Source organism: Canis lupus, chromosome 7, assembly GCF_011100685.1.
Source record: "Canis lupus familiaris isolate Mischka breed German Shepherd chromosome 7, alternate assembly UU_Cfam_GSD_1.0, whole genome shotgun sequence".
Lineage (NCBI taxonomy): Eukaryota > Metazoa > Chordata > Mammalia > Carnivora > Canidae > Canis > Canis lupus.
The window spans coordinates 53,927,595-53,954,847 of NC_049228.1; the positions used below are offsets into that span (position 1 = coordinate 53,927,595).

The window sequence follows — 27,253 nt, forward strand, 5'->3', positions numbered from 1 at the left end:
TCTCTGCTCAGCCAATAACCTGCTTCTCCCTGCCCCTCTCCACTACTTATGCTTCTCTCTCACTCTCTCTCAAATAAATAACTAAAATTTTTAAGAAAGAGAGAGAGAAAGAGAGAAGGAGGGAGAGAGGAAGGAAGGAAGGAAGGAAGGAAGGAAGGAAGGAAGGAAGGAAGGAAGGAAGGAAGGAAGGAAGGAAAAGGAAAAGGAAAAGGAAAAGGAAAAGGAAAAGGAAAAGGAAAAGGAAAAGGAAAAGGAAAAGGAAAAGGAAAAGGAAGAAAGAAAATAAAAACTTAAAGTTAGGGTTGACTAAGCATCATGAAGGCATCAAGAGAGATGTGGGAACTGTACCTAAGGGCTTTGCAACTTCTTAGGGCCTCAGTCTCTCATCTAGACTCCATGACTCCCCAGGTAGGTGCCAGGCTCACTCCCAGAGTCAAGTGGTTACACATGTCTGCTATGCCCAAGGCAAAAGGTCTTACCTGGCATTTAATTGCTGCTGAAGCTCCAAAACACTGGATCTGTTTATCAGCAAGTACTGTGCTTCATTCACCAGAGAAAGGCTGGCTGTTGTACCAGCAGGCTGATCTAAAAGTGATGGAGTATTTTAAAAAGAAGTTGCAATATATGGAAATAATCTAAGTATCTATCGATAGATGAATGGATAAAGAAGATGTGAGATATACATATAATATTATATATATAGATATATATAATATTATTCAGCCACAAAAAAGAATGAAATCTTGGGGTACCTGGGTGGCGCAGTTTTTTAAGCATTCAACTCCTGATTCGGGCTCAAGTCATGATCTTGGTGCTATGAGACTGAGCCCTGCATCTCTCTGCTAGAGATTCTCTCCCACCCCCTCTACTTCTCCACCTGCTCACATTCTCTCTCTCTCAAATGAATAAATAAATAAATCTTAAAAAAAAAAAAAAGAAAGAATGAAATCTTGCAGTTTCTGACAACATGGATGGAGCTTGAGGGCATCATGCTAAGTGAAATAAACCAGACAGAAACGCCATATGATCTCACTTATATGTGGAATCTAAAACAAATAAAAACAAAACAAAACAAAATAAAAAAACAAGCTCATAGTTACAGAGAATAGATTAGTGGTTACCAGAGGCATTGAGGAGTGGGAGCAAGATGGATGAAGGGAGTCAAAAGATAGAAGCTTCCAGTTGTAAAATAAATACATCATGGGGATGTAATGTACACCATGGTGACTGTAGTTAGTAACACTGTACTGCATGTTTGAAAGTTGCTGAGAGTAAATCTTAAAAGTTCTCATCACAAGAAAAAAATGTGTAACTATATATGGTGACAGATGTTAACCAGACTTATAGTGGTGACCATTCCTCAATATATACAATATCGAATCGTTATGTTGTACATCTGAAACTAATATGTTATATGTCACTTATACCTCAATAAAAGTTTAAATTTAAAAAGAAGAGTTGTTTTCTTAGAATGCAAATGAATCATGCTTCCATTAGCTTGCATTTTTAAAAAGTAGAGACTATTTCTACAAGGGAAAAAAATAGTGCCCTGGAAATAATAAAAATGTTCCAAGCACATCTGGCTCAAACCTCCTAGAAACAGAAAGAAAATGAGCTCCTAGAATACTGTTAATAACCCAGAAAAAAAGTAATAATAAAATGCTGAAATTGGTCCAGCAAAGAAGACTTAGATGCAACATTTAGGGGAGAGATGAGAAGGAGACAGGGATGGGCTTCCCTAAGACAGTCGAAAGAAGGGCCTTGAGGAGAGCCACAGGCCCAGGAAGATCTTCTGAATCCAGTCAGGGATTTTTCTCCTTAGGAAAGTGTATGATATGGACTTTAGAAATAAATAGTACAGGGGCGACTGGGTGGCTCAGTTGGTTAAGCATCAAACTCTTGTTTTCAGCTCAGGTCATGATCTCAGGGTCATGAGATTGAGTCCTATGGCAAGGTCAGCTCTCAGCATGGAGTCTGCTTGAAATTCTCTCTCTCTCTCTCTCTCTCTCTCTCTCTCTCTCTCTACCCCTACCTCACCCAGGTGCATGCACATGTACATTCTCTGTCTCTAAAATAAAGAGAAGGAAGGAAGGAAGGAAGGAAGGAAGGAAGGAAGGAAGGAAGGAAGGAAGGAAGGAAGGAAGGAAGGAAGGAAGGAAGGAAGGAAGGAAAGAAAAAAGAAAGAAGAAAGAAAGAGAAAGAAAGAAAGAAAGAAAGAAAGAAAGAAAGAAAGAAAGAAAGAAAGAAAGAAAGAAAGAAAGAAAGAAAGAAAGAAAGAAAGAAAGAAAGTTAGTTTTAAAACTACTGAAGGAAAAAAGTAGAAAACTAGTAAAGGAAAATATCAAGTGTGCCCAGAACTGCTAGCAGCTTCTGTCAGCCATTTGTTGACTGGCCATCACTGTTCTTGCACAAGATGTTGAGAAAAAGAGTGAGCTGGGCTAAAACCTAGTTAGCTGTCTCCAAATCAAATTCGTGGAACCCAGTACACAAAAATGGGTACTTTTATGAGAATTGCTTTCCATACCCTCTACTCCCATAGGTCGTCTTTGCTAAAATGGCTGTGTCAGGAAATGGGAGGTGGAATCCCAGCCCCCTCCACAAAGGCCCTTCTTGTAACTTGCAGGAGAAAGGCTCACTCACCTCTCCCAAGGTGCCTTGCCACTGGGGGCTAAACCCCTCCAGGGTAGAAAACAAAAACCCCATTCAAAGCCCTGGAGTCTGTGCAGAGAAAATAAAAGTCTCTAAAGCGCATATGAATGAGCCTCCTGTAGGTCAGACGGGTTCCTATTCCTCACTCTACACAAAACTGCCCAATCTAATTAAGCAGCCAAGTGCTGGATGATTCAAGTCATCCTAGTGTGAGATCCCTGTGCTTTGGTCATGTGCCTCAGAAGGAAGGTTTGAGTGACAGTGCATTAACCAAATCCCTTTCATCCCCAGCTTTGTATTGACTTAAATAAAGTTTTCCAGAGAAGAACCAGTCCTGAGCACCAGCTACTCTGGCCACAGGTGACAGTCATCTCGGATATGGGAATTAATTGGGAATTAATGGTGGGAGGGGGGAAGGTCTGGCATCTCATTAAGAGATTCTTTTTCAACAATGTTCTATTTATATTTATTAACTATTTTTCAAAATTTATGATTGCTTGTGTTGTTTTGATAAACCGTGTACTATTAAACACTCAACCTAGAAAAAAATCTAACACTTGGACTCTTATGATGACAGTAAACTTGAAAAATGTGTATACGTTTCAATTTATATATTATTATAGTTTCAGATAAATATGACAGTGATAAAGAAGATTTTCAAACATGAAATATATAACACTAAAATAAAATTCGAAAAAAATAAAATTTCTGACCATTAAAAAGCAGTGTGCCCGTGTGTGTGTGTGTGTGTGTGTGTGTGTGTATTTCTAATGGATACTCTTGAGAATCAAACCACTAAATACCGAGATTCTGTTGGACAGTTTATATGACAATGTAAAAATGTACAAGGGGGTAGTGTAACTCTAAAAAAGTTCCTCTCAGGTGTACTAACCTAAAAATGTTCCTAAGACCAGTGGCCTTGACCATCAGAGACGTCTCCACCATGAATGGCACCCTTGAAGTATATAGTATTCACAAGCTGACACTCCCTGGCACTGTATCTTGCCGGGGACAGACTTCCCTCTGCACCTACCTCTGCCTCACCCAGGTCCCCACCTCCCACTAGGACAGTCACTGCTACCTCCTGCCTGGCCCCTGTGCTTCCCTCACCTCCCTCTCTGATACAGCTTCCATGCCACACCAAGGTTGTCTTTCTAACACATGCGGCATCACGAAACTCATCAGCTTAGAGTTCTTCAGTGCCTGCCCCCAACCACAAGACAGTACTCACTGGCTCCTCAGCCAAACATTCATCTCTTCTCCCCAGCTCTGCCCCAAGGCTCCCCTACCCACATTCAACCCTCCCAAACCCTTCTCTGGGCCCATGAAATGCCAAGGCCTGCCATACTGTTCTCAACTCACCTTCCTGCCTCTTTTGGCCTACAAAACTCCTATCTCATGTTAAGATGCAGCTCCAAAGTTACCTCTTCCTTGAAGCCTTCCGTGATTCCCTCCAGGTGTAAAGGATGCCTCCCCCACACCCATGCCCTTTGCATAGACCTTTAACTGTGACCTTTCTGTTAGTGTCACTGTCTACTGGTAAGCCATTGCCTCTAAACTTAGGTCTCAAAAGACCACAACCATTGCTTTGTAATCTTGGCCAGCCTCCTGAAGACCCAGTTGAGCCCCAGGTGGACAGGAAGTATAGGAATTATGGAGATATTCCATCAGCTCATGTATATGGTGGCCCTCGTCCTGCCAAGCCCCACTCCTTGCATATCCCTACTCACAGAAGTGCCTATTTCTCTCTCCCTTTTCCCCATGTCTCTAAGCTTGCCCATGCCCAAACACTACCAGCCCACCCCCTCAATAAGATGAACATACATTTATTCCTCTTCTCCATCACACAGCAACTCAGATTGCTAAACAGCTTATGATATAACAAATTGTCAGCACTTGTAAAAGTGCAAATAGATTATATCCTCCAAATCCTCTCTCAATCATACATTTTAAGGGACTCATGGTTCACCTATGCAGGTCCCTAGACTCGGTCACTGGTCCCTATACTGTCAAAATGCTACTCGGATTTACAAGCCAGTCTCTCTGGGAGCTAATAACTAAGCCAGGTCATCCCTACACAAAATCAATATAGTGGCAATGACTCATCCATGCATTCATTCATCTGGTATTTATTGAGCAACTGCTATGTGCTAGATGCTGTTCTGAGCACTGGGGATGCAGCACTGAACAAAGCACACAAAAACTCCTGTCCTCTCAGAGCTTACAATCTATTGCAATCTCATAAACAGAATAACTGAGTAAAATGCATGGTCTATCGGATGTGAAAAGTACCACATAGAAAAATAAAACAGGGAATGAACTGGGGAGATTCAGGTAGAGGCTCTGGTTCTAAGGAAAGCAGTCAAGCAAGGCTTCCCTGAGAAGGTGACACTTGAGTAGACACCTGAAAATGATCTCTTCTTCCCACGTGATACTGTTAACTTTCAAACACTTTCTTCTTCTGCTGTCTCAATTCAGCTAACAACAGCTTTGGCAGGAAAAACTGTCAGCACTTTTACAAGTCGAAGGAGTTGAGGTCTACAGCAGTTGAGACATCATGAGGCTTAACATTTGCCAAGCTCTCAGAGCCATGTGGTGACAGAGTCAAGACTAGAAACCAGGTTTTCTCATTTCCACATACAGTCTGAGGACATAGCAAGTTACCAATGCTTGTAACCCAGTAAACTTGTGCTTCTAAACATGGAGGACTGAGACAGAGTGCTTGTCAGAGGTGAAGCAGCTGGCTGGAAGCCCACCTCCCCTCCTCAGGGTCATCCTGGAGACCACACGTGGTCCTGCAGACCACCCTGCTTTCTGTGCATGAGTAAGTCGCCCTGTAAATCCGTTTCATGGGCTGATTTTGATGTATGCCAGAGTAAACCCAAGCTCCTGTCACCTAAGAACCAACCCAAAATGTGATACCTTTGCCCTGTTTCTTTGCACTTCTTTGAAACTTTGAACTTTGTTTGATCAGTTGACATGGACGGCCAAAAAACCTTGACAACCAGCTTGAAATTTTTTCTCCACAATTATAAGTATTTACCCTGGAAAAATAAAAGGGAGGGGTGGTGAATATTACTTAGCATTCCTTTAATTTGATTTTTATTTGATTAAATAATAATCTAAATATCAAAAAAGTTGGGTTATAAAATATAATACAATATTATAAATATAATGTAATATAATACTGAACCATAGAGAGGAAAGCATTAAGTGACAGTGTGCTCAGGAAGCTGTGGGGATATGCTCAAAACATGGGAAGACCTGAAGTTTAGGGCTTGTGCAAAGCTTTCAGATCAGATAAAAGCTTTAGAAGTTCGTCTTGAAAGACCTTGTTTAATTATAGCTACTGAATACCATAGAGCTTAGAATTGAGAGCTTCCAGAGCAGTATTTTGCTTTAAGAAGCCCTTGAACCCAGACATATGTTCTGGATTTTTACTATTGGCCTGACTAATATTTTCCCTCATAGCCAGACTACATGGAATAATGGGTTTGGTTTGTGAAAAGAATGCTATGCCTTTATGTTACCGATAGAAGTACATTTATTGATTTAGTTTTTTTCTTCTAGAGTCTTAGAGACTTTTTAAATTTAAAGCATTTAAATTTTTTAATTGTTCTAAAATCTACACAACACCAGAATTTATAATGCAAAATTGCTAATAACCTACATTGGGATTACAAGATAGAGTGTATGGAAAATCTAGCCTTAATTTTACCTGGATCAAATAGCTGCCTACCTGTGTCTGGAAAGGAAAGAGTAGAATGAAACCTCATTTAGTTACACTTTCTCTCTGGTGCTTTGAGAGATTGCAGGAAAGTCCATTTTCATTAATCTGAGCATTTATGGTTCTGAGCAAAAGAAGCCTAACTACCTCTTTATTAACCAGAAAACAGCATTTATCCCAAATGAAGCTAGATGAAATGTGCAACCTGGAATGAGCCTCATAAAGAAACAGCAGGTATCCCTAAATGGCTGCATTTCTCTCTATGCTGGCATCCTGAGGAAGGAGCATGCTTGGTAGGTTTGAAGAACAGCAGGAGGCAGTGTGCTCAGAGTGGAGCTCCTGAGAGGGAAAGGGCAGCCGACTGGATGAGGGGTATAGCTAAGGACGGATCTACAGGGCACTGCTCTCCTCCCCTGCTGTGTTACCTGCAGATGGACTGAGATCTTCACCTGCTACAGAGACTCACCTGTCTGCACAGACCTTGCTTTGGTAAATCTGAGCCTGTTCACCATCTTCTTCCAAGGGCACCTCTATAGGCTCCATCCCTAAAGAATAAAGGTTAGAGACAGATTTATCATCAGGCAAAAAGAACAACTATTGAAGTGAAAGTCCGTTATCATGAAATATACAAGAAGTGTAATGCCCTGGGAAATAGGTTGGATCAAACAGTTGGCCAGATCTTGGAAATCTCTTTATAACACACAATCTCTTTTGCATGATCATTACCACCAAAGAATATACATCAAACAGCCTTCTCATGGAAGACTCTGCACTTCGGAAGTCACATCCACAGTAGCTGGATCATGATAAATTCCTTAAAAGATTTCTCTAACTTTCGATGACTCCACATTCCAAGATCATTGTTCTCTAAACTACCTTAAGTCCTTTAGAAATAGGCAGGCTTGAGGGCTCACTCTGTAAAGATATCAGCATAGAGTGGTAATTCCCAATAGCTCCTGGGAATAAGCATCAATTTGGATTCCTGTACCAATCACTGTCATCTAGATAGATAGATAGATAGATAGATAGATAGATAGATAGATAGATAGATGACAGATAGACTGACAGAAATAAAACTGTTGCCATGTCAGTGGGGCTGGGAAGTTTATTTTAATTGTTGCATTTATCATGTATGAAGGAGTATATAGCATATGTATGCAACAGTTTTAAGAATAACAATAGTTAAAACTCATGTACCCATTACCCAGCTAAAGTGCTATTTATTTTTTAAATTAAATCAGAGTGAAATACATGGATGAAACAAGAAGAAACGGATCCAATTAAGAAGTGAAAGACCTTTGGTAAAGGCTGGAACTGCTGAGGCCCTCTGCTACTCTGTACTCCTTGTTCTCCATGAATCGTTGAGAGTACAGGGAAACATATGAAGCCAAAACACTCCAGTAGAATGTATGGTGGCCTCTACTCTGTGGACACTAAGGCAAGAGCTCCTCCTGTGTGATCCACCTGGCCCTCCAGCCCTCTCAGCACTGCTACTGGTCACAATGCTCACCAGTATGACCCAACCTGTTCCTTAGGCACCTGTCATGCACACCTGCATCCCTGACCATCTCAGCCCTCCTTATCACATAGGGCACAACACAGCACATCAAATGGGCATATCATGAGCTTCAGATCATGCCTGCTGTTCAGCCCGTCACAACAGGGCTTTCACAGAGACAAAGACAGAGATGCAACAATTTGATTACCAAGTTTTCCATGAACTATGTCCCCTGCTTGTCTGCACCTTACACATGCACAGCCCATTCCATACTCCTGTCCCTGTGTGGGGAAAGCCAGAAGAACTAATTCAGAATGTTCCCAAAGTTTGGAGAAGGGATGTGCTGCTCTGAGTAATTATAGATGCTGCTGTGTCAAAAGGGTGTGCATGGAAGAACAGTACGGTGCCAGGTATGCATCCACAGGGAAAAGCAGTAAAGTGAGCTTGGAACACTGGTTATGAGGAAGTCACCACAGCAAGGCAGACAGCATGTGGACAAGGGCACACAATGGGCAAGTGGCGCTGGGACTGTGCTCAGCCTCTTTCTATCCTTACACAGGCTCTAAATAAATCACTCAGGGTCTTTGGCCCTCAGTTGCTTTCTAAAGGTCACTGTAGGCCTCTGGTTAAGGCAACAAAATCTGGGACACATCTGTGAATTGAACTCAAGGGACCTGAACAAAGTTCATGGACAGTGAGTTCATTCCATATATACAAAAGCCCTGGGCTCAGCTCAGAGATACAAAGAAATAAAAGAGCCTGACCTCCAGACTCAAGATGCCTAAAATCTTTGGGAGTGCCAAGTCTCACACATGAAACCATTATAATGCCTTGTTTTATTGTTTATTATTCAGTTCATCCTGTCATGCATTGCAAAAGATGGGCTTACCCCACCCACAATACAAGAATCCTCAGCAAGTGAGCAGAATATCTGGTACATGGTAGGAAGGGACACCACACCACCTCACAAAGCACTGCTATTTTGGAGTGGAAGATATTGGGTATCTGTTTTCTTTCTCTCTCCCATTCTTTGCATCCTGGAATAAACCCTACTTATCCATGATATATATTTTTATGCTTCTGAGAATAGAAAGAAAGAGAAGCAATCTGCTCAATTCTTTTTATATATTAATGTCCTGGATACCTGAACTTAAATAAGAAAGCACAGTAAGGGCAGCTCAGGTGGCTCAGGGGTTTAGCACTGCCTTTGGCCCAAGGAGTGATCCTGGAGACCCAGGATGGAGTCCCTCATCGGGCTCCCTGCATGGAGCCTGTTTCTCCCTCTGCCTCTGTCTCTGCCTCTCTTTCTGTGTCTCTCATGAATAAATAAATAAAATCTTTAAAAAAAAAAAAAGAAAGAAAGAAAGAAAGCACAGTAAAAGAAAGTGATATATCAATCTCACTAATGAATAGTTACAAAAATACTAAACAAAATATTAGCAAACCAAATCCAACAATATATCAAAAAGCCATTGCCACCTACTGTTTCCCTCCCCTCAAGAGTCCAAGGATAATTTAGAACTAGACAATCTATGAATGTAAGACATCACACTAACAGACTATAGGAAAAAAAATATGATAACCAACAGATGCAGAAAAAGCATTCAGTAAGAATTGACTATTAGCCATCATTTGGCTACATAAGAAAAGAACTATTTCTATCAAATCTATCCAAAGCTTATAGTAAGAATCATTATTATTTTTGAAACTGTAAAAGTATTCTATTCAAATCAGTAATAAAGCAGGCTATCTTCCATCATTGCTCCAGCATCATACAAACAGGCTAAGCCAATGCAGTAAAAAAGAGAAAGAAGAGAAATACAAATTAGAAAGATAAGAAACTATCATTATTAGAAAATTATATGTCTATTTACACAGAATACGTGAGAAATCTTCAGACCAACTAGTAAAACTAACAGGAATTCAGAAAAAGTATGGGGAACACATAAATATATAAAAATCAAACATTTCTATATGTATTAATAACCAATTAAAATATTTAATCGAAAAAAAGATAGTATTAAAAATATTCCAATAAACCATTACAAAGCAGGGCACCTGCATGACTCAGTTGGTTAAGTGTGTGACTCTTGATTCCTGTTCAGGTCATGATCTCAGACTTGTGAAATTGAGCCCCGAGTCAGGTTTGGCACTGAACATGGAGCCTGCTGAAGATTCTCTCTCTCTCCCTCTCCCGCTGCTCTTTCTCTGTCTCAAAAATTCATTCATTCCTTCATTCATTCATTCATTTAAGAAAACCATTAGATAGCAAAAAAAAGTGCAAAAGTCTCTGGAAAATATTAAAATTTAGAGCAATTAAAGAAGTTGTAAATCAAGAGAAACACCATTATAAATAAAACTCAATACTATGATAAAATTATTTGAAATTAATATATCATATTACAATCAAAATAGGATTACAAATATATGACTATAAATCATGCAATTTTGCAATCAAAATGCCAACAGGACACACCAATAAAAATATAGAGATTGTCAAAGTGGTTAGAAAGCATGAGCCAACTCTATGGTGGATATAGGAAACTCACTTTAAATCTAGTGATACAAAAACCACAATGAGATACCACCTCACCCCAGTGAGAATGGGCAAATTAACAAGGCAGGAAACAACAAATGTTGGAGAGGATGCGGAGAAAAGGGAACCCTCTTACACTGTTGGTGGGAATGTGAACTGGTGCAGCCACTCTGGAAAACTGTGTGGAGGTTCCTCAAACAGTTAAAAATAGACCTGCCCTACAACCCAGCAATTGCACTGTTGGGGATTTACCCCAAAGATACAAATGCAATGAAACGCCGGGACACCTGCACCCCGATGTTTATAGCAGCAATGGCCACGATAGCCAAACTGTGGAAGGAGCCTCGGTGTCCAACGAAAGATGAATGGATAAAGAAGATGTGGTTTATGTATACAATGGAATATTACTCAGCTATTAGAAATGACAAATACCCACCATTTGCTTCAACGTGGATGGAACTGGAGGGTATTATGCTGAGTGAAGTAAGTCAGTTGGAGAAGGACAAACATTATATGTTCTCATTCATTTGGGGAATATAAATAATAGTGAAAGGGAATATAAGGGAAGGGAAAAGAAATGTGTGGGAAATATCAGAAAGGGAGACAGAACGTAAAGACTGCTAACTCTGGGAAATGAACTAGGGGTGGTAGAAGGGGAGGAGGGCAGGGGTTGGGAGTGAATGGGTGACGGCACTAGGGGTTATTCTGTATGTTAATAAATTGAACACCAATAAAAAATAAATTAAAAAAAATAAATCTAGTGATACAGACAGATTAAAAGTAAAATGGAGCCACCAAGAAGATAAAAAGACAATCTAGGGACCCCTGGGTGGCTCAGTGGTTGAGTGTCTACCTTCAACTCAGGGTGTGATCCTGGGGTCACAGGATTGAATCCCATACCAGGCTCCCCACAGGGAGCCTGCTTCTCTTTCTGCATATGTCTTGTCTCTCCTCTCTGTATCTCTCATGAATAAATAAATAAGATAAAATCTTAAAAAAAAAGACAATCTACACAATGGGAGAAAAAATTTGAAAATCATAGATCTGAAAAAGGACTTGTACACAATATAGTAAAGACTCTTACAACTCAATAATTCAAAAATAAAGAAGCAAAGAATTTGAATAGATATTTTTCTAAAGAAGATATACAGATGACCAATAAACACAAGAAAAGATAGTCAACATCATTAGTCATTAAGGAAATATGAACCAAAGCCACAGAGGTACCACTACACACCCACTACAATGACTATTGAAAAACAACAATGGAAAATAACAGGTGTTGAGGACATGGAGAAATTAGAACCGCCGCACATTGTTGGTGGGAGTATAAAATGGCAATGCAACCACTTTGGAAATGTTCAACATACAGTTCCCACATGACCCAGCAATTCTACTCCCAGGTATATACCCAAGAGAATGGAAAACATATGGCCACCTGAAAACTTATACACAAATGTTCATAGCAGGATGATTTCTAAAAGCCAAAATGTGGAAACAATCTAAACATCTATCAACTACTAAATGGATTTTTCAAAATGGTATGTCCTTGCAAAGTAATACTATTCGACAATAGAGAGACCCTCAAAAACTTGTGCTAGGTGAAAAAAGCCAGTTGCGTATTACATGATTCCATTTTCACAAAACATCCAGAAGAGGCAAATCCATAGAAGCAGCAGATTACTGGTTGCCTGGGGCCAGGGATGAGACTGGTGATGGAGACTGACTACTAATGGGTATGACGTTTCTCTTTGATGGTCATGAAAATGTTCTAAAGTTGATTGTGGTGATGGTTGCCCAACCTCGTGAATGTACAAAAAAAATCTGACCTGGACACTTCCCACTAGCCACATTTCAGGGCTCAAGAGCCACATGTACCCAGTGGCTACCAATCTGGACAACAGAGATATTAAACATTTCCATCGTCACATAAAACTCCATTGGGCAGAGTTGATCTATACTTTTATATATTTGTTAGTTTATAACCCAAAAAAACAAAAATGAAGAATTAAAGCTTGAGTATGTATTATGACAAGTGACTAAAATAAAGGGGATGCAAGTGAAAAGACATATTTCAAATTTTATACTTCTTTATTCCTGAGTCAACTGCCAGATCTTTACCTCTTTCCAGAAATGTCTCAAAACATAGGGAGCAAAACCTTTTTGTTGTCTCTTAACACCATTTCATGGACTTTAGGGTTATTTTAAGAGTTGGTAGAGGAAACCCCTTATTTTATTTTCTGAGGAGTACGAAAGCTACTCTTGACAGTGGATTTGTGAAAAATGAACCCAGTTTTCACACCTTTGGCTTTGAGGACCATGACCTTTTGCTGTAAGTCAATGAAGGGCTGAATCAGACAGAGCCGGGGCTCCTGCTTCTGACTGAGGCACACGCCGTTGTGGTTCACAACCATCCAGCTCCGGTCATACAGCAGCCCTTGATTCCCTAGAGGCCACGTGGTTACCTAAACACAAAGGAAAGCAGATTTTAGGGTAGGGCTCCTCAAAGGTGGCCTTTGCATTATTGCACAGTGGCTGCACAAGTACAGATGGACTTCATGGCCTCAGCACACACTCTTCCTTCAAGGAGGAAATGAAGGAAGAAAAGAAAGGAAAGCAAAGAAGACAATGCACAGGAGACAGTGTGAGAGCTAGATGTCTCCCATTTACCCTCCAGATCTACTTCCTACCCTTCTCTTCGAACTGTCTTTTAAATAGGCAATGTGTGTGCAACCAGCAACATTCAGAGTGCTCATGGAAAGTAAGTCTCACTCCACCCCAGCTCCCCTCCCACCAGACTTCCATCCCTCTCACTTTCTGTCTATCCTTCCATAGTGGTGAATGTCTGTACAGGCATATCCTGATACTACAGACATATTTCTTGCATAAACTGTGGCTATAGGCATGGCCATTGAGTTGAGCCACTTTAAGTATACATTTAAAGTGTATACACGTTTTCCTAAACTCTTCATATTTCTACAAATTTTAAAATATAAATTACACCCACTGCCCAGATCATTCTTGCATTCTAATACTATTCTCCAATAAAAAAGAACTGGGATTATTTGGAGAAATGGTTGATTCTAGGGCTGGGTCAGCAGCATCTGGTGATGGTAGAAAAGTAAGGAAGTACTCAAAAAGCAAAAAGATGGGAGCATGTCAAAGGGATGCAGTAGTCAACTGCATGGCAGCTGGCCAAAACTGGAACAATCTGAGCAAAAATAAGAATAGTGATGTAGTACTGTATTATAACCCAATATATAAAATAAATATTCATGAGTCAATACTGAAATAAATACATAATTGGATAAATAATAAATAAATATACAAATATATAAGAAAAGTTAAGTCTCCCACACAGAAAAACCTCAAATAATTGATGTAGATGCTCCCCCCTCAAGAAGGAGGAGTAGAACTCCTCACCCCTTACATGTGGGCTACTGACTTGCTTCCAAAGAGTTCAGTGTGGAAAGGGGGTGGAGGAGAAACTTTATAGTGAAGAAACCTGGAAAACACTCTCTCAACCAGATGATCAGGGTTAATTAACATCAGTAGTGGTAAGTCATGTTGATAGTATGTACTATGATATGATATTATATTATATTATATGATTTATGATATGATAAGAATAGCACTTTGTCTCTGTGTTCCTCCCCCCCACCAAAAAAAATCCTGTAACCCCAGTCTAATCATGAGAAAGACATCAAACAAACCCAAGTCAAAGGACATGCTAAAAATACCTGACCAGTACTCCTCAAAACTGTCAAGGTCATCAAGAACAAGGAAAGTCTGAGAAACCGGTACAGCCCACAGAAGCCTAAGGAGAGATGACCGCTAAATATGATAGGACATCCTGGATGAGATCCTGGAACAGAAAAAGGGCATTAGGGAAAAGCTAACAACATTTCAATGAAGCATGGCCAGGTCTTCACAGGGTTTTGTCCACAGCTGAGCTACTAACAGCACTGCATGCAACATCGCATGTACGGTAGTCCCATCAGCGAGGGCTCTTCTGGAATCCGCTCTCCATTGAAGAAAAGGCAAAGGCGAAAAAAAATGTTTTTGAAATAGTTACAAGACAGTCATTCTTGAACTAACTGTGAATCAATTTCAACCAATTGTCTTCCTCTGTGCACTCAATTCAGCTACCCAAAAGAACCTGGAAACTTCAATAGCAGGTAATAAAAGGAAGCAATTTTTAATCAAGGGGCATTTTGCGGTGAGTCTTCTGGTGAGGGACCTCAGGGAAGACAGAGGGAGGCACCATGGAAAGTGAAGGAGAGGAGCTGCAGGCACAGGGGGAGGCATAGAACTCAAGGAGGAAGAATGTCAAGGTAAGCTTCACCTCGAGCAGGGTAAGCCCTGTATTCAGGAGGTGGAAATGTCATGCAATGGGGGATGAAGGTATCCTGGATACTGACAGATCTGGGTTTAAATCCCACCTCAACTGTTAGTAGCTTTGAACAACTTCCCAACCTTACTCGGTCTTGGCTTTGTCACATGTCAGATGGACATTATTATCATTTCCTGCAGTACTGGCTAAAAGGTAAAATGAAATATAAAATGTAAAGCAACTAAAATATATTAGATGATCCATAGATGTTAATCCCTTTACCTCTCTCCCTTCAATTTTTCTCATGTATCAAATATCCTCCCCATACACTAGAGATGCCTCTGTTAGTACAACATTCAAGTTCTGCAATATTATGGTCTATATTAGCTTTTATGGGTAAGCCCAGAAACCACCATTATTTTTTATTCATTTTTAATTCATTTTTTTATTATTCATTATTATTTCTATAGGAAAGCCCAGAAACCACCATCATTATTTCTATAGGAAAACATGTTTTGAATGACAAATAACTTTTTAGAAGACAAGGTATTACTGGAAGACAATCTCCATGGTCTCTTGTTTCTGCATGTCTGTTTTAATGAGCAGAAGCACTAACTGCCCTTTTGTTCCAGACTACCTGAGTACGTTTGTATAGTGAACACAAGGAAATATAGTGAATTCAAGCCTCTGGGAAGAAGAGCAGGTTTGCTCACAGGCCAGTATTATAATGTCTTCCTCCTGAGCCACGACTAGGCACCTTTGCTCGTATCCCATTATGAGTCAGGTTCCCGGAGTGAGGGGTTCCTCAGCCACATGCACAGCATCAGCCAGGGCCCCTCTATAACCCCTCTTGGAACTTGGGGGGCACAGGGAAGCAACACAAACGTGAAGTTCATGCTGCCTGCTGAGTAATAAAGCCCTTTGTCTCTGACCCGGGAGTCTCATGTCTTTTGCCAGCATCGAGAACAGTTAGGCTAGCTGGTTAGCTTAAAAGGAGGGCAAGCTTACAAGGTTTGCCTCAGACTCTTCACAGTTCTTCACACCTATTTATTGAAATAGGTTTATAATTTTCTATCTTTTAATTTGCCATCTAAAAATCTAATGTGCTGGCTTCCCATTTCCTCCTTTCTTCTTCCTCTTCATCTGGGCCACCCTTCCAGCCAGTGTGCACATGCTGAGGAAGGGGGAAGCTGGCATGTGTGGGGCTGAGCTTTCAGCTGCTGTAGCTAGGGTTTGGTTACATAAGGAGGAGTTGAGCAAATAAGTATCTGGTGAAGATATGGAAGCCAGGTTTCTCACAGGAGATACAGTACGGGAAGGGGGATAAATAGAATAAACAATGTGGTGTCGGATTGAAAGGGGAGGTGTTAGTGGGAAACTGGGAGCATATCTAGCTGACAGGGATGGATAATAGGTTAAGAGATGATAGATAGATAGGTATAGAAATACAGATGTGTGTATGCATGCATGTATGCAGAATATCCCAAAAGTCTTAACACATACATATATGTGGTAGACAGAATAATGGTCTTTCTAAACATGTCCACATCCTAATCCCTGGGATTAGGCAAAAAGGAACTTGCAGGTGCGATTAAAGTTGAGGACCCTATGATGGGGAGATCTTCCTGGATTATCCAGGTGGGCCTGCCCTATTTCTCAGGCAGGGGACATACAGAATGAGCCTAGAACACATTATTGCACCAGAAAGTAAGAAAATACTCACAGAATGAAGGGAACATATCAAAAGGACACAGGAGCTGACCTGAAGGAGCTCCCACAGACCAAGTCTGCAGCAATTTAATCAAAATAAATACTGATAATGATGGATTGTAACTTTTGAGCAAAAAGCAGAATCCATGAGTTCATGCAGATTCAAAAAGAGAGAAGAATTAATGACTAATAAACATGGAAGAAGGAAAGCTCTATCCTACAACAGAATACCAACTAACAAATCTAAAAGGAATAATGGAATTTCTTAAATTACCATTTTGCAATCCTTATACCAACCATTGATTTGGCAAAAGTCATCAATAGATGCTAAATCTAGTGAATAAAAGTTTGACAAGGAACAAGATATTTCGGGACACCTGGGTGGCTCAGCAGTTGAGCATCTACCTTTAGCTCGGGGTGTGATCCCAAGTCGTGGGATCGAGTCCCACGTCAGGCTCCCTGCAGAGAGGCTGCTTCCCCCTCTGCTTATGTCTCTGCCTCTCTTTGTGTCTCTCAAGAATGAATAAATAAAAAAATTTTTTTTAAAAAGGAACAAGATATTTTCATATCCTCAAAGTATCTCTCCATAAAATAGGATTAATTACATATTAATGAATTTTACAGTAGAGAAACCTGGCAGACTCCATCTTAAGCAAATGATGACAGTTAATGTCACCAGCATTGGGACAAATGAATAGTGTGTCTTCTGGGATGCACTGAGAAAGCAGGGTATAACTCTGATGGAATTCCAGCCCAAAAATACAGAAATCACAAGGAAACCTCAGATAATACCATCACGTTGGGGAGTAGGAGACCTTTGAGAGGTGAAAAGTCATGAGGGTAGAGTTGTCATGAATGTGATTAAAGATCTTATAAAAGAGGCCTCAGAGAGCTCCCTCGCCCCTCTGCACGTGAGGACACAGTGAGAAGAGGCTGTCTATGAACCAGGAAGCGAGCCCTCACTGGACACTGAATCCACCAGTGCAGACTTGCAGCCTCCAGAACCATAAGAAGTGTATGTTGTTTACAAGCCACACAGTTGATGGCACTTTGCTATAGCAGCCTGAATGGACTAAGACATCAATCCACCAAAATTCTATCTGGTGCACCCCACATCTTGCCTCATGGGCCCTTATCACTAGTGTGATTCTGTTCCCTTGGGTGGTGTTTGGTCTTGTGTATGCTTCCCTTCTGAGATATTGCACTCTCTGATGGAAGGAACCATTTCCATCTTGCTCATCGCTGTAGACCAGGCGCTGGCCTAAGGCTGGCAGATAGCAGGTGCTTGGTATACAGTTTTTGAATGAGCAGATAGATAGATGACCTTTAGCAAATCTTACTGAGTATCAGTGACCTTGCTGTAAGATGGGACACTAATTCCTGCTTAGGGTACCTGTGCTATGTGGCTACCCTATGGGACATAACCAACCTGTGAAAATAAGAGTCCTGACACATGAGGGAAACAAGGACCCGTCACCTTCCTCCATTTGGAAGTGAAAGTGAACTTGCTGTTATGGTCTCGGCCTGGAGGACAGGCTCCCATCGGACCACCCTGAAAGGCAGTCCACATACAGCCCTAACCATGGGATATCTGACCAGGAACCAAAGAGCCTGCTATTCCAGAGGCCCAGGAGTCTTTCACCTGTGCCTGGGACTTAGGACACATACATGCAGATCATAGGAAGATAGCTTCAGTTTGTCCACAGCAGAGGTGTCAGGGCTAGCTGGCCTGCCAAAGCAGGCACCCCAGCCTCCCAACTTAAGTAACCAGCAGGCCGGCACATTTCAAGACATAACATAGTTCACATTCATAGGAACGGCTAAGCAGAATGAGCACATAAAAGCACTGACCCAAGAAGTCAGCAGACCCAGGTTCAAATCTTTATCATTGATTACTGGGCAAAGTACTTAACCTCAATATCTATAAAATGGGGATTTTATTACCTTGTACCTCATATAGTTGTTTTAAAGATAGAAAAAAAGCATGTAAGATGCTTCAGCAGGGAATCAGCACACATTCGGTAAAAATTATGTCCATTATTATAGAGTAACTAGGTGTTCCCCATTCAGAAACAGGATCATCTCCAGTGTACCTCTAAGCAGAGCCATGTTCAAAAGTCAGCCCAAACCAAGAGAGGAAGAATGAGAATGACTCTTCACATATCACAATACTCTTAATATGATCTTGATTTTCTGCACACTTTGCTTTACTTTCTGTACTTTTTTCTTTATCAAAAAAAGTCATAAAGTAAACAACAAAAAAAAGCAATCTCTGTGCTGCAGTGAAAATCCTTACCTCAAATGCAGCACAGGATTTAATCGGGTAGAGGTAAAGGTTGGTGATGACATATGGCCCAAGGCCCCCATCCAGGACTCCAGCTGCTCTCTCTAAAGGGGTGTGCTGGGTTCCGGTGGTCATAGGCAGAGGTGAGTGCAAATCCGCTGCACCCACAGTGCTAGGCAAATCACTGCAAACCCCAGAGGCTATGGGAGCATCTTCCTGAGGTGAAGAACTACATCCATCCATGATGGCCGGAATGGCATCCTGAGCCTCGCTCTCTGATGGGGCTCCAGCCTCTGCAGGCATGGTCTGAGGAAGAGGCTGGCCATCAGACTGGTGCAGTTGCATTGCTATGATGAACCTGAGAAAGGCCTGGGCATCCTCAACTGTAGACATATATCCAAAGGAAATCCTCACAGATCCTGTAGGCTGCCCATCTATGAGGTCCACGTCATCTCCACAGACATGACCAGCCTAGAATAAAAGGGCAATAAGTCAGTGAGAGTGATGCATTCCTTATGGATAAATTGGAAATCATTTTGTAGAAAAAACTTAACCCAGGACAAGAAACTGCACCAGTAATACATGCTGTGTGCCTGAGCCACGATCTCCTAAGCACAAGGACTCCCTTGTGAATCTCACTTTGCCCAGGTGCAAATCGGGGTCAATACCAATGTCAATGGATCTTTCAAAAGTTTAAAAGAAAGACCGCATGGAAAGCATTTACCCAGAGCTGCACACCATGTCAACTCACAGACACATCAAGACAGACCAAAGTTTCAGAAATGTGATGGGTCAGCTTCTTGTTCTACCCACAGCTGAGGCAGTAGAAACATCTGCTAGCCACTCCCTTGAGCCTCTCAGAACCAAAGGCACCTGGGTGGCTCAGTTGGTTGTCTGCCTTCAGCTTGGGTCATGATCTCAGGGTCCTGGGATGGAGCCCCATGAAGGCTCCCTGCTCAGTGGGGATCTTGCTTCTCCCTCTCCCTCTGCCTGCTGCTCCACCTGCTTGTGCTCTCTCTCTCTCTCTTTCTCTCTCATTCTCTGCCAAATATATAAATAAAATCTTTAAAATTTAATTTAAAAAAAAAGAACCAAAGGGAGGGTCACATCCCTGAGAGAGCTGCCTTTGACAAGAAGGCAAAATAGAGATGCCCTCTCTGTGAATGAGCAGCCAAGGCCACTACAAAAGCCAAAGACAGGCCGGGTGCTCCTGCTGGAGGGCGGGGAGAGAAAGGCAGGAAGTCCCTGAGCCTCCTCTCCAAGTGGGGATGCTGGGTATCAGTCCCTGCTCAGGCCACCTGCCTGCCCCGGTGCTGAACCCAGGTCAGTCACTCAAAGAGCTGAGGTCCCAACACTCCACAGCATCAAATATTCTATCTAGAACTGCATCTGTTTCTGTACCGGGGCATCCTCCTCTCTCTTTAAATAGTCCAGTCCATGGTTGGTTGGGATCTAGTGTATACAATAGTTAGTGACAACCAAAAGAAACTCAAGTTAGAAACGATTCCAAAATAAGTAAGTGCTCTTTGCCACCCGAACTATTCTTATGAAATGGCTTAAAACACTAGCTGTACCCTGAAGTGAAAAACCTCAGCCTAGGGCAAAGGTAGGGAGGGAGAGGATTCTGAGAGAGTCAGAACAGCCCCTGGAAGAGTTTCTCTCCTTACCCAGAGATGAGCTAACTCTAGGATAGGACTGGACTAGCTAAGAGCCCTCTGTATGTACAAGCACATTCTCACATACGCTTGCCCCATATTAAGACCCATCTTCTGCCTTTACATTTTTCCCCTCAAAGTAAAAAATGACTGCCAGAGAGGTACTATGTTTTCTCTTTTTGTGGACCCCTTTTCCTTTGCACTTCCACAGAGTGGGCTCGGAGAAATGAGCCCAGCCCACAGAACCAGCTCTGACCCCAGACATGAGACCAGCCTCCAGGGTGGTTGGAGAGGCCACCATTGGACATGACCAGCATTACCAACCTGAAGATGCTTCTTGACCATCTCATCGCTTATCCCCAGGTGCCTCTGGCAGGCCCCAGTGTTACAGAAGCAGCCAGTTCGCACGTGGATGTTGTAAAGACTGGCCATTTTATCCACCTGTGGGTTCAATGTGACATGAAACCAGTGTTACAGATGTCCAGTTTTACTCTGACTGCCTGGGAGAGAGTTTCAGATCAAAATGTGGACCTCTCTTCCCTAACAATAAAATGAAATTGAGCTTGGAATTTTGCTTTGAAGTACCATGATCTATCATGGGTTTACTAAACACATTTTATAAAATGTCACTGAGAATTAAAGTTTATGCAGTTGGCTCATAATGTATGCCTGAGAAAACAGAAAATATCCAATTCAGTCCAAACTCCAAGTTTGCAGAGCTCACATTTCAACAAACAATACTATTAAAAATGGCACAGAAGATTTGAATAGACATTTTTCCAAAGAAGACATACAAATGGCCAAGAGATACATGAAAAGATGTTCAACATCACTCATCATCAGGGAAATGCAAATCAAAGCAACAATGAGATATCACTCACATCTATTATAACAGTTATGATTAAGATAACAAGCAATAACAAGTGTTGGAAATAACGTGGAGAGAGAGAACCCTTGTTCACTGTTGGTGGGAATGTAAATTGCTGTAGCCACTACGGAAAACAGTATGAAGGTTCCTCAAAAATTAAAAATAGAAGTACCACAGGGCCCAGCAACCCTACTTCTGAGTATTTATCTGAAGAAAATGAAAATATTATCTTGAAATGATACTTGCCTCCTCATGTTCATTGCAGCATTATTTATAATAGCCAATGAAACAACTTTAGTATCCATCAAAGGATGAATGGATAAAGAAAACTGGAATATACACACACACACACACACTGGAATATTTTTAAATCATAAAAAAATAAGGAAATCCTATCATCTGTGACATCATGGATGGACCTTGAGGACATGATACTAAATGAAATAAGTTAGACATAGAAAGATAACTATATGATATCATTTATATGTGGAACCAAAAAAAAAAAAAAAAACCTCAAACTCATAGATACAGAGAACAGATTGGTGGCTGCCAGACGTAGGGGGTGGACAAAAAGGGTAAAGGTGGTCAAAAGGTACAAACTCCTGGTTACAATATAAATAAGTCTTAGTAATGTCATGTACAACATGGCAACTATAGTTGATGATTCTTCGTTATATGTATTTGAAAGAGAATAAATCTCTTTAAGAGAATAAATCTTGAAAACTGTCATCACAAGAAAAAAATCTGTAACTATGTATGTTGATGAATGTTAGGTAGACTTACTGCAGTAATTACCCTGCATTATATACATATATCAAATAATTATGTTGTATACCTAAAACTTATACAACATATGTCAATTTTATCTCAATTTTTTTAAATAATAAATTATTTTTTTAAAGAGCCCACATCTGCCAAGGGGGTTCACAAGAATAAAATCTGAGTGGCTGGGATGGGGGACAGGTCCTTGGCATCTTCTGCCACAGGGTTGATCACAGGGCAGTCCCCAGCTGAGCCACCACTCAGAGCCTCCCTGTCTAGGTTCACAGCCTGGGTTACAAACATTACTGTGTTGACACTGTGTATTATCAATTTGCTTTCTATAATGTCCCTTACTTTGGGTTGAATCACAGAACTTCTGTTCCTTCCAGAAGTGCCAAGGCTCTTTCCTGTCTCCCAAAGGCTCTGGGAGGCGAACTGCATTCACCCAGTGCTCAAAAGTAGGGCTAGCATGGGGGATATTTGCCCAGCCCTTCCCGCTGTGAGTCAAGGGCTGCATTCTTCCAAGTATCTAGGAGCCCACTGAGGGTCCTCTAAGCCCTGGTGACTCCTGCTAAACCCAGGAAAGTCACCTAACTGCATTCAGGAAAACAAACACATTTTGCCCAGCTGGGCAAATCTTTGAAACTTTTCTCCCTGGGAATTCACATTGTAGGATGGCCAGAGGCAGCCAGGGGCAGTACAGCACTCTGCAGCTCACTACACAGCCAGCAAATATTCCCGGCCATGCTGCGCACAGCAGTGGTGACTCCCACACTGCTGAAACCATGGCTGTCTTCACTTCAGCTGTCTCCCCTAGACTGTCAGAGTGAGAAGTCCTTCCCTGGATTGAACTGAGGGGCCTCAGGAAAACATCTCTGTTCCTTTATCCTGGGCAAATATAGCTCAGTGACGTGCAAGACAACTAATGAAATCCAGGCATTCCCTGACTCTCTGAGTTGAGACCTGGCAGGACCGCTGGGTCTGGCCAACTCCATCTCCAGGTGGCCTCCATTCAAAGGGCAGCTGTTAGGAAGTTCCCTCACTGCCCCACCCCAACTCCTGCCAACTGGAATGAGAAGTCCCCTGTGCCCACCCCACATTCACTGTTCCAGTTACCAATGCCATGAAACAAGCCACCAAACTTGGTGGAATAAAATAATAACCACTTTATTGTGCTCGGAGCTACAGAAGGTCAGGAATCCGGAAAGAGCACAGAGGAGATGCTTGACTCTTTTCCATGATTTCCCAAGTCTCAGCTGGGAAGACTCCAAGGCTGGGAGTGACGTGGTGTCTGGGATTTGGAATCATCTGGAGACTTACTTATGCATGTGTGTGTCTGGCCTCCCAGCCAGGAGGGCTCAAAACAGGACTGTCACAATAGGGCCTGTGCTTGGCCTCCTGACATGGCTTGGCTTCCTCAGAGCATGGCAGCCTCAGGGTAGAACTTCTTACATGGTAACATGGGGCCCAAAAAGTGGATGCCCCAAGGAATAATGCTTTCTACCACACAGCCTTCCCTTCTGTAGCATTCTCCTGGTTGTGGGCAAGTCGTAAATCCACCAAGATTCAAGAAGAGAGAGGGGCCCCCACCTAGAGGAGGATCTGGGTACAACAGGCTGTTTGGGCCACAATTAACCCTCCTCCAATTTCCCATCATGAAGTAGTCCCCTTTTACCTTGAGCCTTGTGGAATCCCTGCCTGTGCCTGGCCAGGTGAAGGATTTGGTTTTGGTGGCAGGATGAGCACTGTATCCAGAGAGGGCGAGAAAGTAGCCTGAGCACAGAACAACATGGGAGCCTCCCCACCCAGGAGCTTGCATGCTCACTGTTTATTGAGCACTTGCTTCCCCGTGGGCCCCGTGCTCAGGCATTCTATATGATATCTCATTTAATCCTCAGAGCAACACTATGAGCAGGGTTCCTTGTTCTCCCCATTTCATGGAGACTTGGAGAGTTTATACTAACTTGCCCAAGCTCACAGCGCCAACAAAAGGCAGTCAGAATCTGAACCTGCATTCTTAACCACTAAGTAGAGTGACTTCTGCAGAGGGGAGAATGGAATTAGGAGGCCTGGCTATAAAAAATGAGAACCCCAAAGCTTCTTACGGAAAGCTAAATTCTTTGAAAAGCTTCAGAAGTTCTTTTGAAATCTCCTGAAAAGAGCTATACTCAGCCATGAAATCATCCGTTCTTTCTGAAGGCCACCGAAATCCCTATGGAATTCCTACACAGAGAAGTGGCCCAGGGAAACCAAGCTGGGCTTTACCAAGCCAGCAAAGCTGGCCACGCCTCGGCCACGGATCCACTCATGTAACAAGCTTCCTCTATAAACACACAGAGGAAGAAACTCGTCCAGGGTCCAGCCTCCAGGAATGAGTCCTGGTGAAGTCAGCAGGACACCTAGACAGGTAGCTCTCTCCATTACTCCCCACCAGACTGCTCCTCTCTTCCAAGCTTCTCTGGCCAAATGAGGCATTCTCTCCCTGCTCTGCCTGACACAGCATACTTCATGGTCACCTGTCTGTCCTCCTCCATACCTCACAGGAAATACAAACTTATTTAGGTCCACGAATGAAACTTACTTTACCAATCATCTAGAACAGTGTGTTTAAGAAAGCATACTCCTGATGCATTTTCCATCACCTGGAAAGCATTTAAAATCACACACTTCTGAGGCACCCCAGGTGGCTCAGCTAGTTGAACATCTGCCTTCAGCTTGGGTCATGATCCCAAGGTCCTGAGATTGAGTCCCACATCATCGGGCTCCCTGCTCAGTGGGGAGTCTGCTTCTCCCTCTCCCTCTGCCCCTGCTCCCTGCTTGTACTCTCCTGCGTGCTCTCTCTCTCACTCTAGTGTGTTCTCAAATAAAATCTTTTTTAAAAAATTGCATACTTCTTAGTGACATTGGGCTGCCAGTGCATTACTAAAGGAGAGTCTGCACAGTAAACCTACCCAAGAGAGAACCTATAGTTAGAGTGTCTACTCCCGGATACCAGTAAGGATTGACATATCCCCAGAAGAATATTTCTCAGCTTTGTTCCTCAGCTAGTTTATGGCTATTGAGAAGAGAGGGGGTTATGATTCCTTGAGAAATGGATTTTGTTTGAGAAATTCTGCATTTAACAAAGGTTAATGGGGATTGTGGCTTTCAAAGGAAAACTTATCTGACCTTTGAACCTGCTCCTCACAGAGCTGCTCCAGGAACTCACACTCTGGGAAGGGCCTTAGGCTGCCCATCCCTGCCAGTCTGTGACACCCTCTCTGATGACCGTCTACCACTGTGTCTGAGTGCTTGATATGACTCTGGACATTTTAATGGACTGAGCAGTGACCAGCTTACTCAGTTATGGCAAGGAGCCAAGTATTTCCTAATACTGCACTGCAGAGTACAGAGTACATCTGCACAAACTGTTTTATAATCAAACTACTAAATCCTTTGATCTCATAGTATGCATGAACTATGACAGAAATAAGGACTTTTGTGATACTAAGGACATCATTTCTACTTGTTATAAAGGAGTTCTGAATTCCAAGCCACATGCAAATACATGGTGGTCAAAGGACCACGTTTTGTGTGATGCCAGGATCCGATCTGATGTATCACCGGGGCCACCATGCTAAATAGACATGGGATGACTATTCTGTAGACAGAATACACTGCTTTTCTGTCTACACTCTTTTAGGATGTCTTCCCTTGTTAGGATGTCTTCCCTTGTTGGCAACTGTCAGCTGCCCCCTTCCACTGCGATCAAAGACTCCGCCCCTCCCTCCTTGCACTTGAAATTGACAATTTCTGGCTGAAAAAACTAAACATCCACACCTGTTAGAACTGCATGGAAAGGAGAGTAGGGAGCCTGTAAGGAAGCGCTGGGGCGTCTCCAACCATGCCCAGGCTGCCCTTTGCACAGCGGCTGCAAGCCCCCAAGGACCCGCACAGCAGTACAGTTCAGGGCTTCAGAAGGCAGCAGAGTGCCAGAGAAGAGTGTCTCTTGTGAACGAGTACTGGAGGTGATGAGGAGACCCACCTGGGAGTAACCAATGATGTTCCCACTGTGGTCGAGCACATTAAAATTGATGATGGGACCCTGCTCCTCCGGGCTGCTGAATTCAGAGTCACTGTAAATCCGCACCACAGGGGCTCCATCAGGGTACCGGAGAGCAGACAGGGCAGTGTAGGTGTACTGCGCCAAGGTAAAGGTGTGCTGCTTTATATTCTCCATTCCACCTCAAAAGCGATTGCGAAATGTCAGAGAGAAACATGAACTTCACGTGCAATTCACTCACTCATTTTTAAGAAAAGATCATTTTAACCAGCAAAGCTGGAGCTCAGATCAATGATTCTAAATACTGGTAGATACTGTGTGATACTGTCCATATGGTTATGCATAGGTGTGGAGAACTAAACACCTTCCTGTTGCTGTTCTGTGGAATCTTCCATAGGAATTCTTGTCATCCTTCTTTTTTCTTTCTTTTTTTTTTTTTTTTTAATTTAGACCTTTGGGTTACAGATGGCACAGATACACAATTTTATTTTTATTATTATTTTAAATTTTTTTTTAATTTTATTTTTAAGTCATCTCTATACCCAATGTGGGGCTCAAACTCACAACCCTGAGATCCAGAGTCACATGCTCCACTGACTGAGCCAGCCAGGTCACAGTTTTATCTTTAAAAGTATCGGGGGAGGGGATCCCTGGATGGCTCAGCAGTTTAGCGCCTGCCTTTGGCCCGGGCATGATCCTGGAGTCCTGGGATCGAGTCCCACATCGGGCTCCCGGTAGGGAGCCTCCTTCTCCCTCCTCCTGTGTCTCTGCCTCTCTCTCTCTATGTCTATCATAAATAAATAAATCTTTTTAAAAATAAATAAATAAATGTATCAGGGGATAAGATAAATAAATAGATAAATAAATAAATAAATAAATAAATAAATAGTATCGGGTGGTTTTGCTGGGTTTTTTTTTTTAATGTCTAAAGCATTTTAACATTATCCAAATCGGGATCCCTGGGTGGCGCAGCGGTTTAGCGCCTGCCTTTGGCCCAGGGCGCGATCCTGGAGACCCGGGATCGAATCCCACGTCAGGCTCCCGGTGCATGGAGCCTGCTTCTCCCTCTGCCTGTGTCTCTGCCTCTCTCTCTCTCTCTCTGTGACTATCATAAAATAAATAAAAATTAAAAAAAAAAAAAAAAAAAAAAACATTATCCAAATCGATTAGGGATACATGTTACAACATG

General features: G+C 42.2%; 1 protein-coding gene across 2 annotated transcripts in view; it reads right to left on the minus strand.

Moving 5' to 3' along the window:
- Positions 1-27,253, minus strand: part of MOCOS (molybdenum cofactor sulfurase) — a 53,547-nt gene that overhangs the window by 9,964 nt on the left and 16,330 nt on the right. For both annotated transcript variants that reach the window (XM_038543485.1, XM_038543484.1), the window contains 7 exons: positions 26,047-26,246; positions 20,717-20,833; positions 18,750-19,208; positions 12,713-12,875; positions 6,843-6,921; positions 5,572-5,693; positions 480-585 (listed from right to left, as the gene is read on the minus strand). In XM_038543485.1, the coding sequence (XP_038399413.1) occupies positions 480-585; positions 5,572-5,693; positions 6,843-6,921; positions 12,713-12,875; positions 18,750-19,208; positions 20,717-20,833; positions 26,047-26,246 (1,246 nt within the window). The remainder of the gene's footprint in view (positions 1-479; positions 586-5,571; positions 5,694-6,842; positions 6,922-12,712; positions 12,876-18,749; positions 19,209-20,716; positions 20,834-26,046; positions 26,247-27,253) is intronic.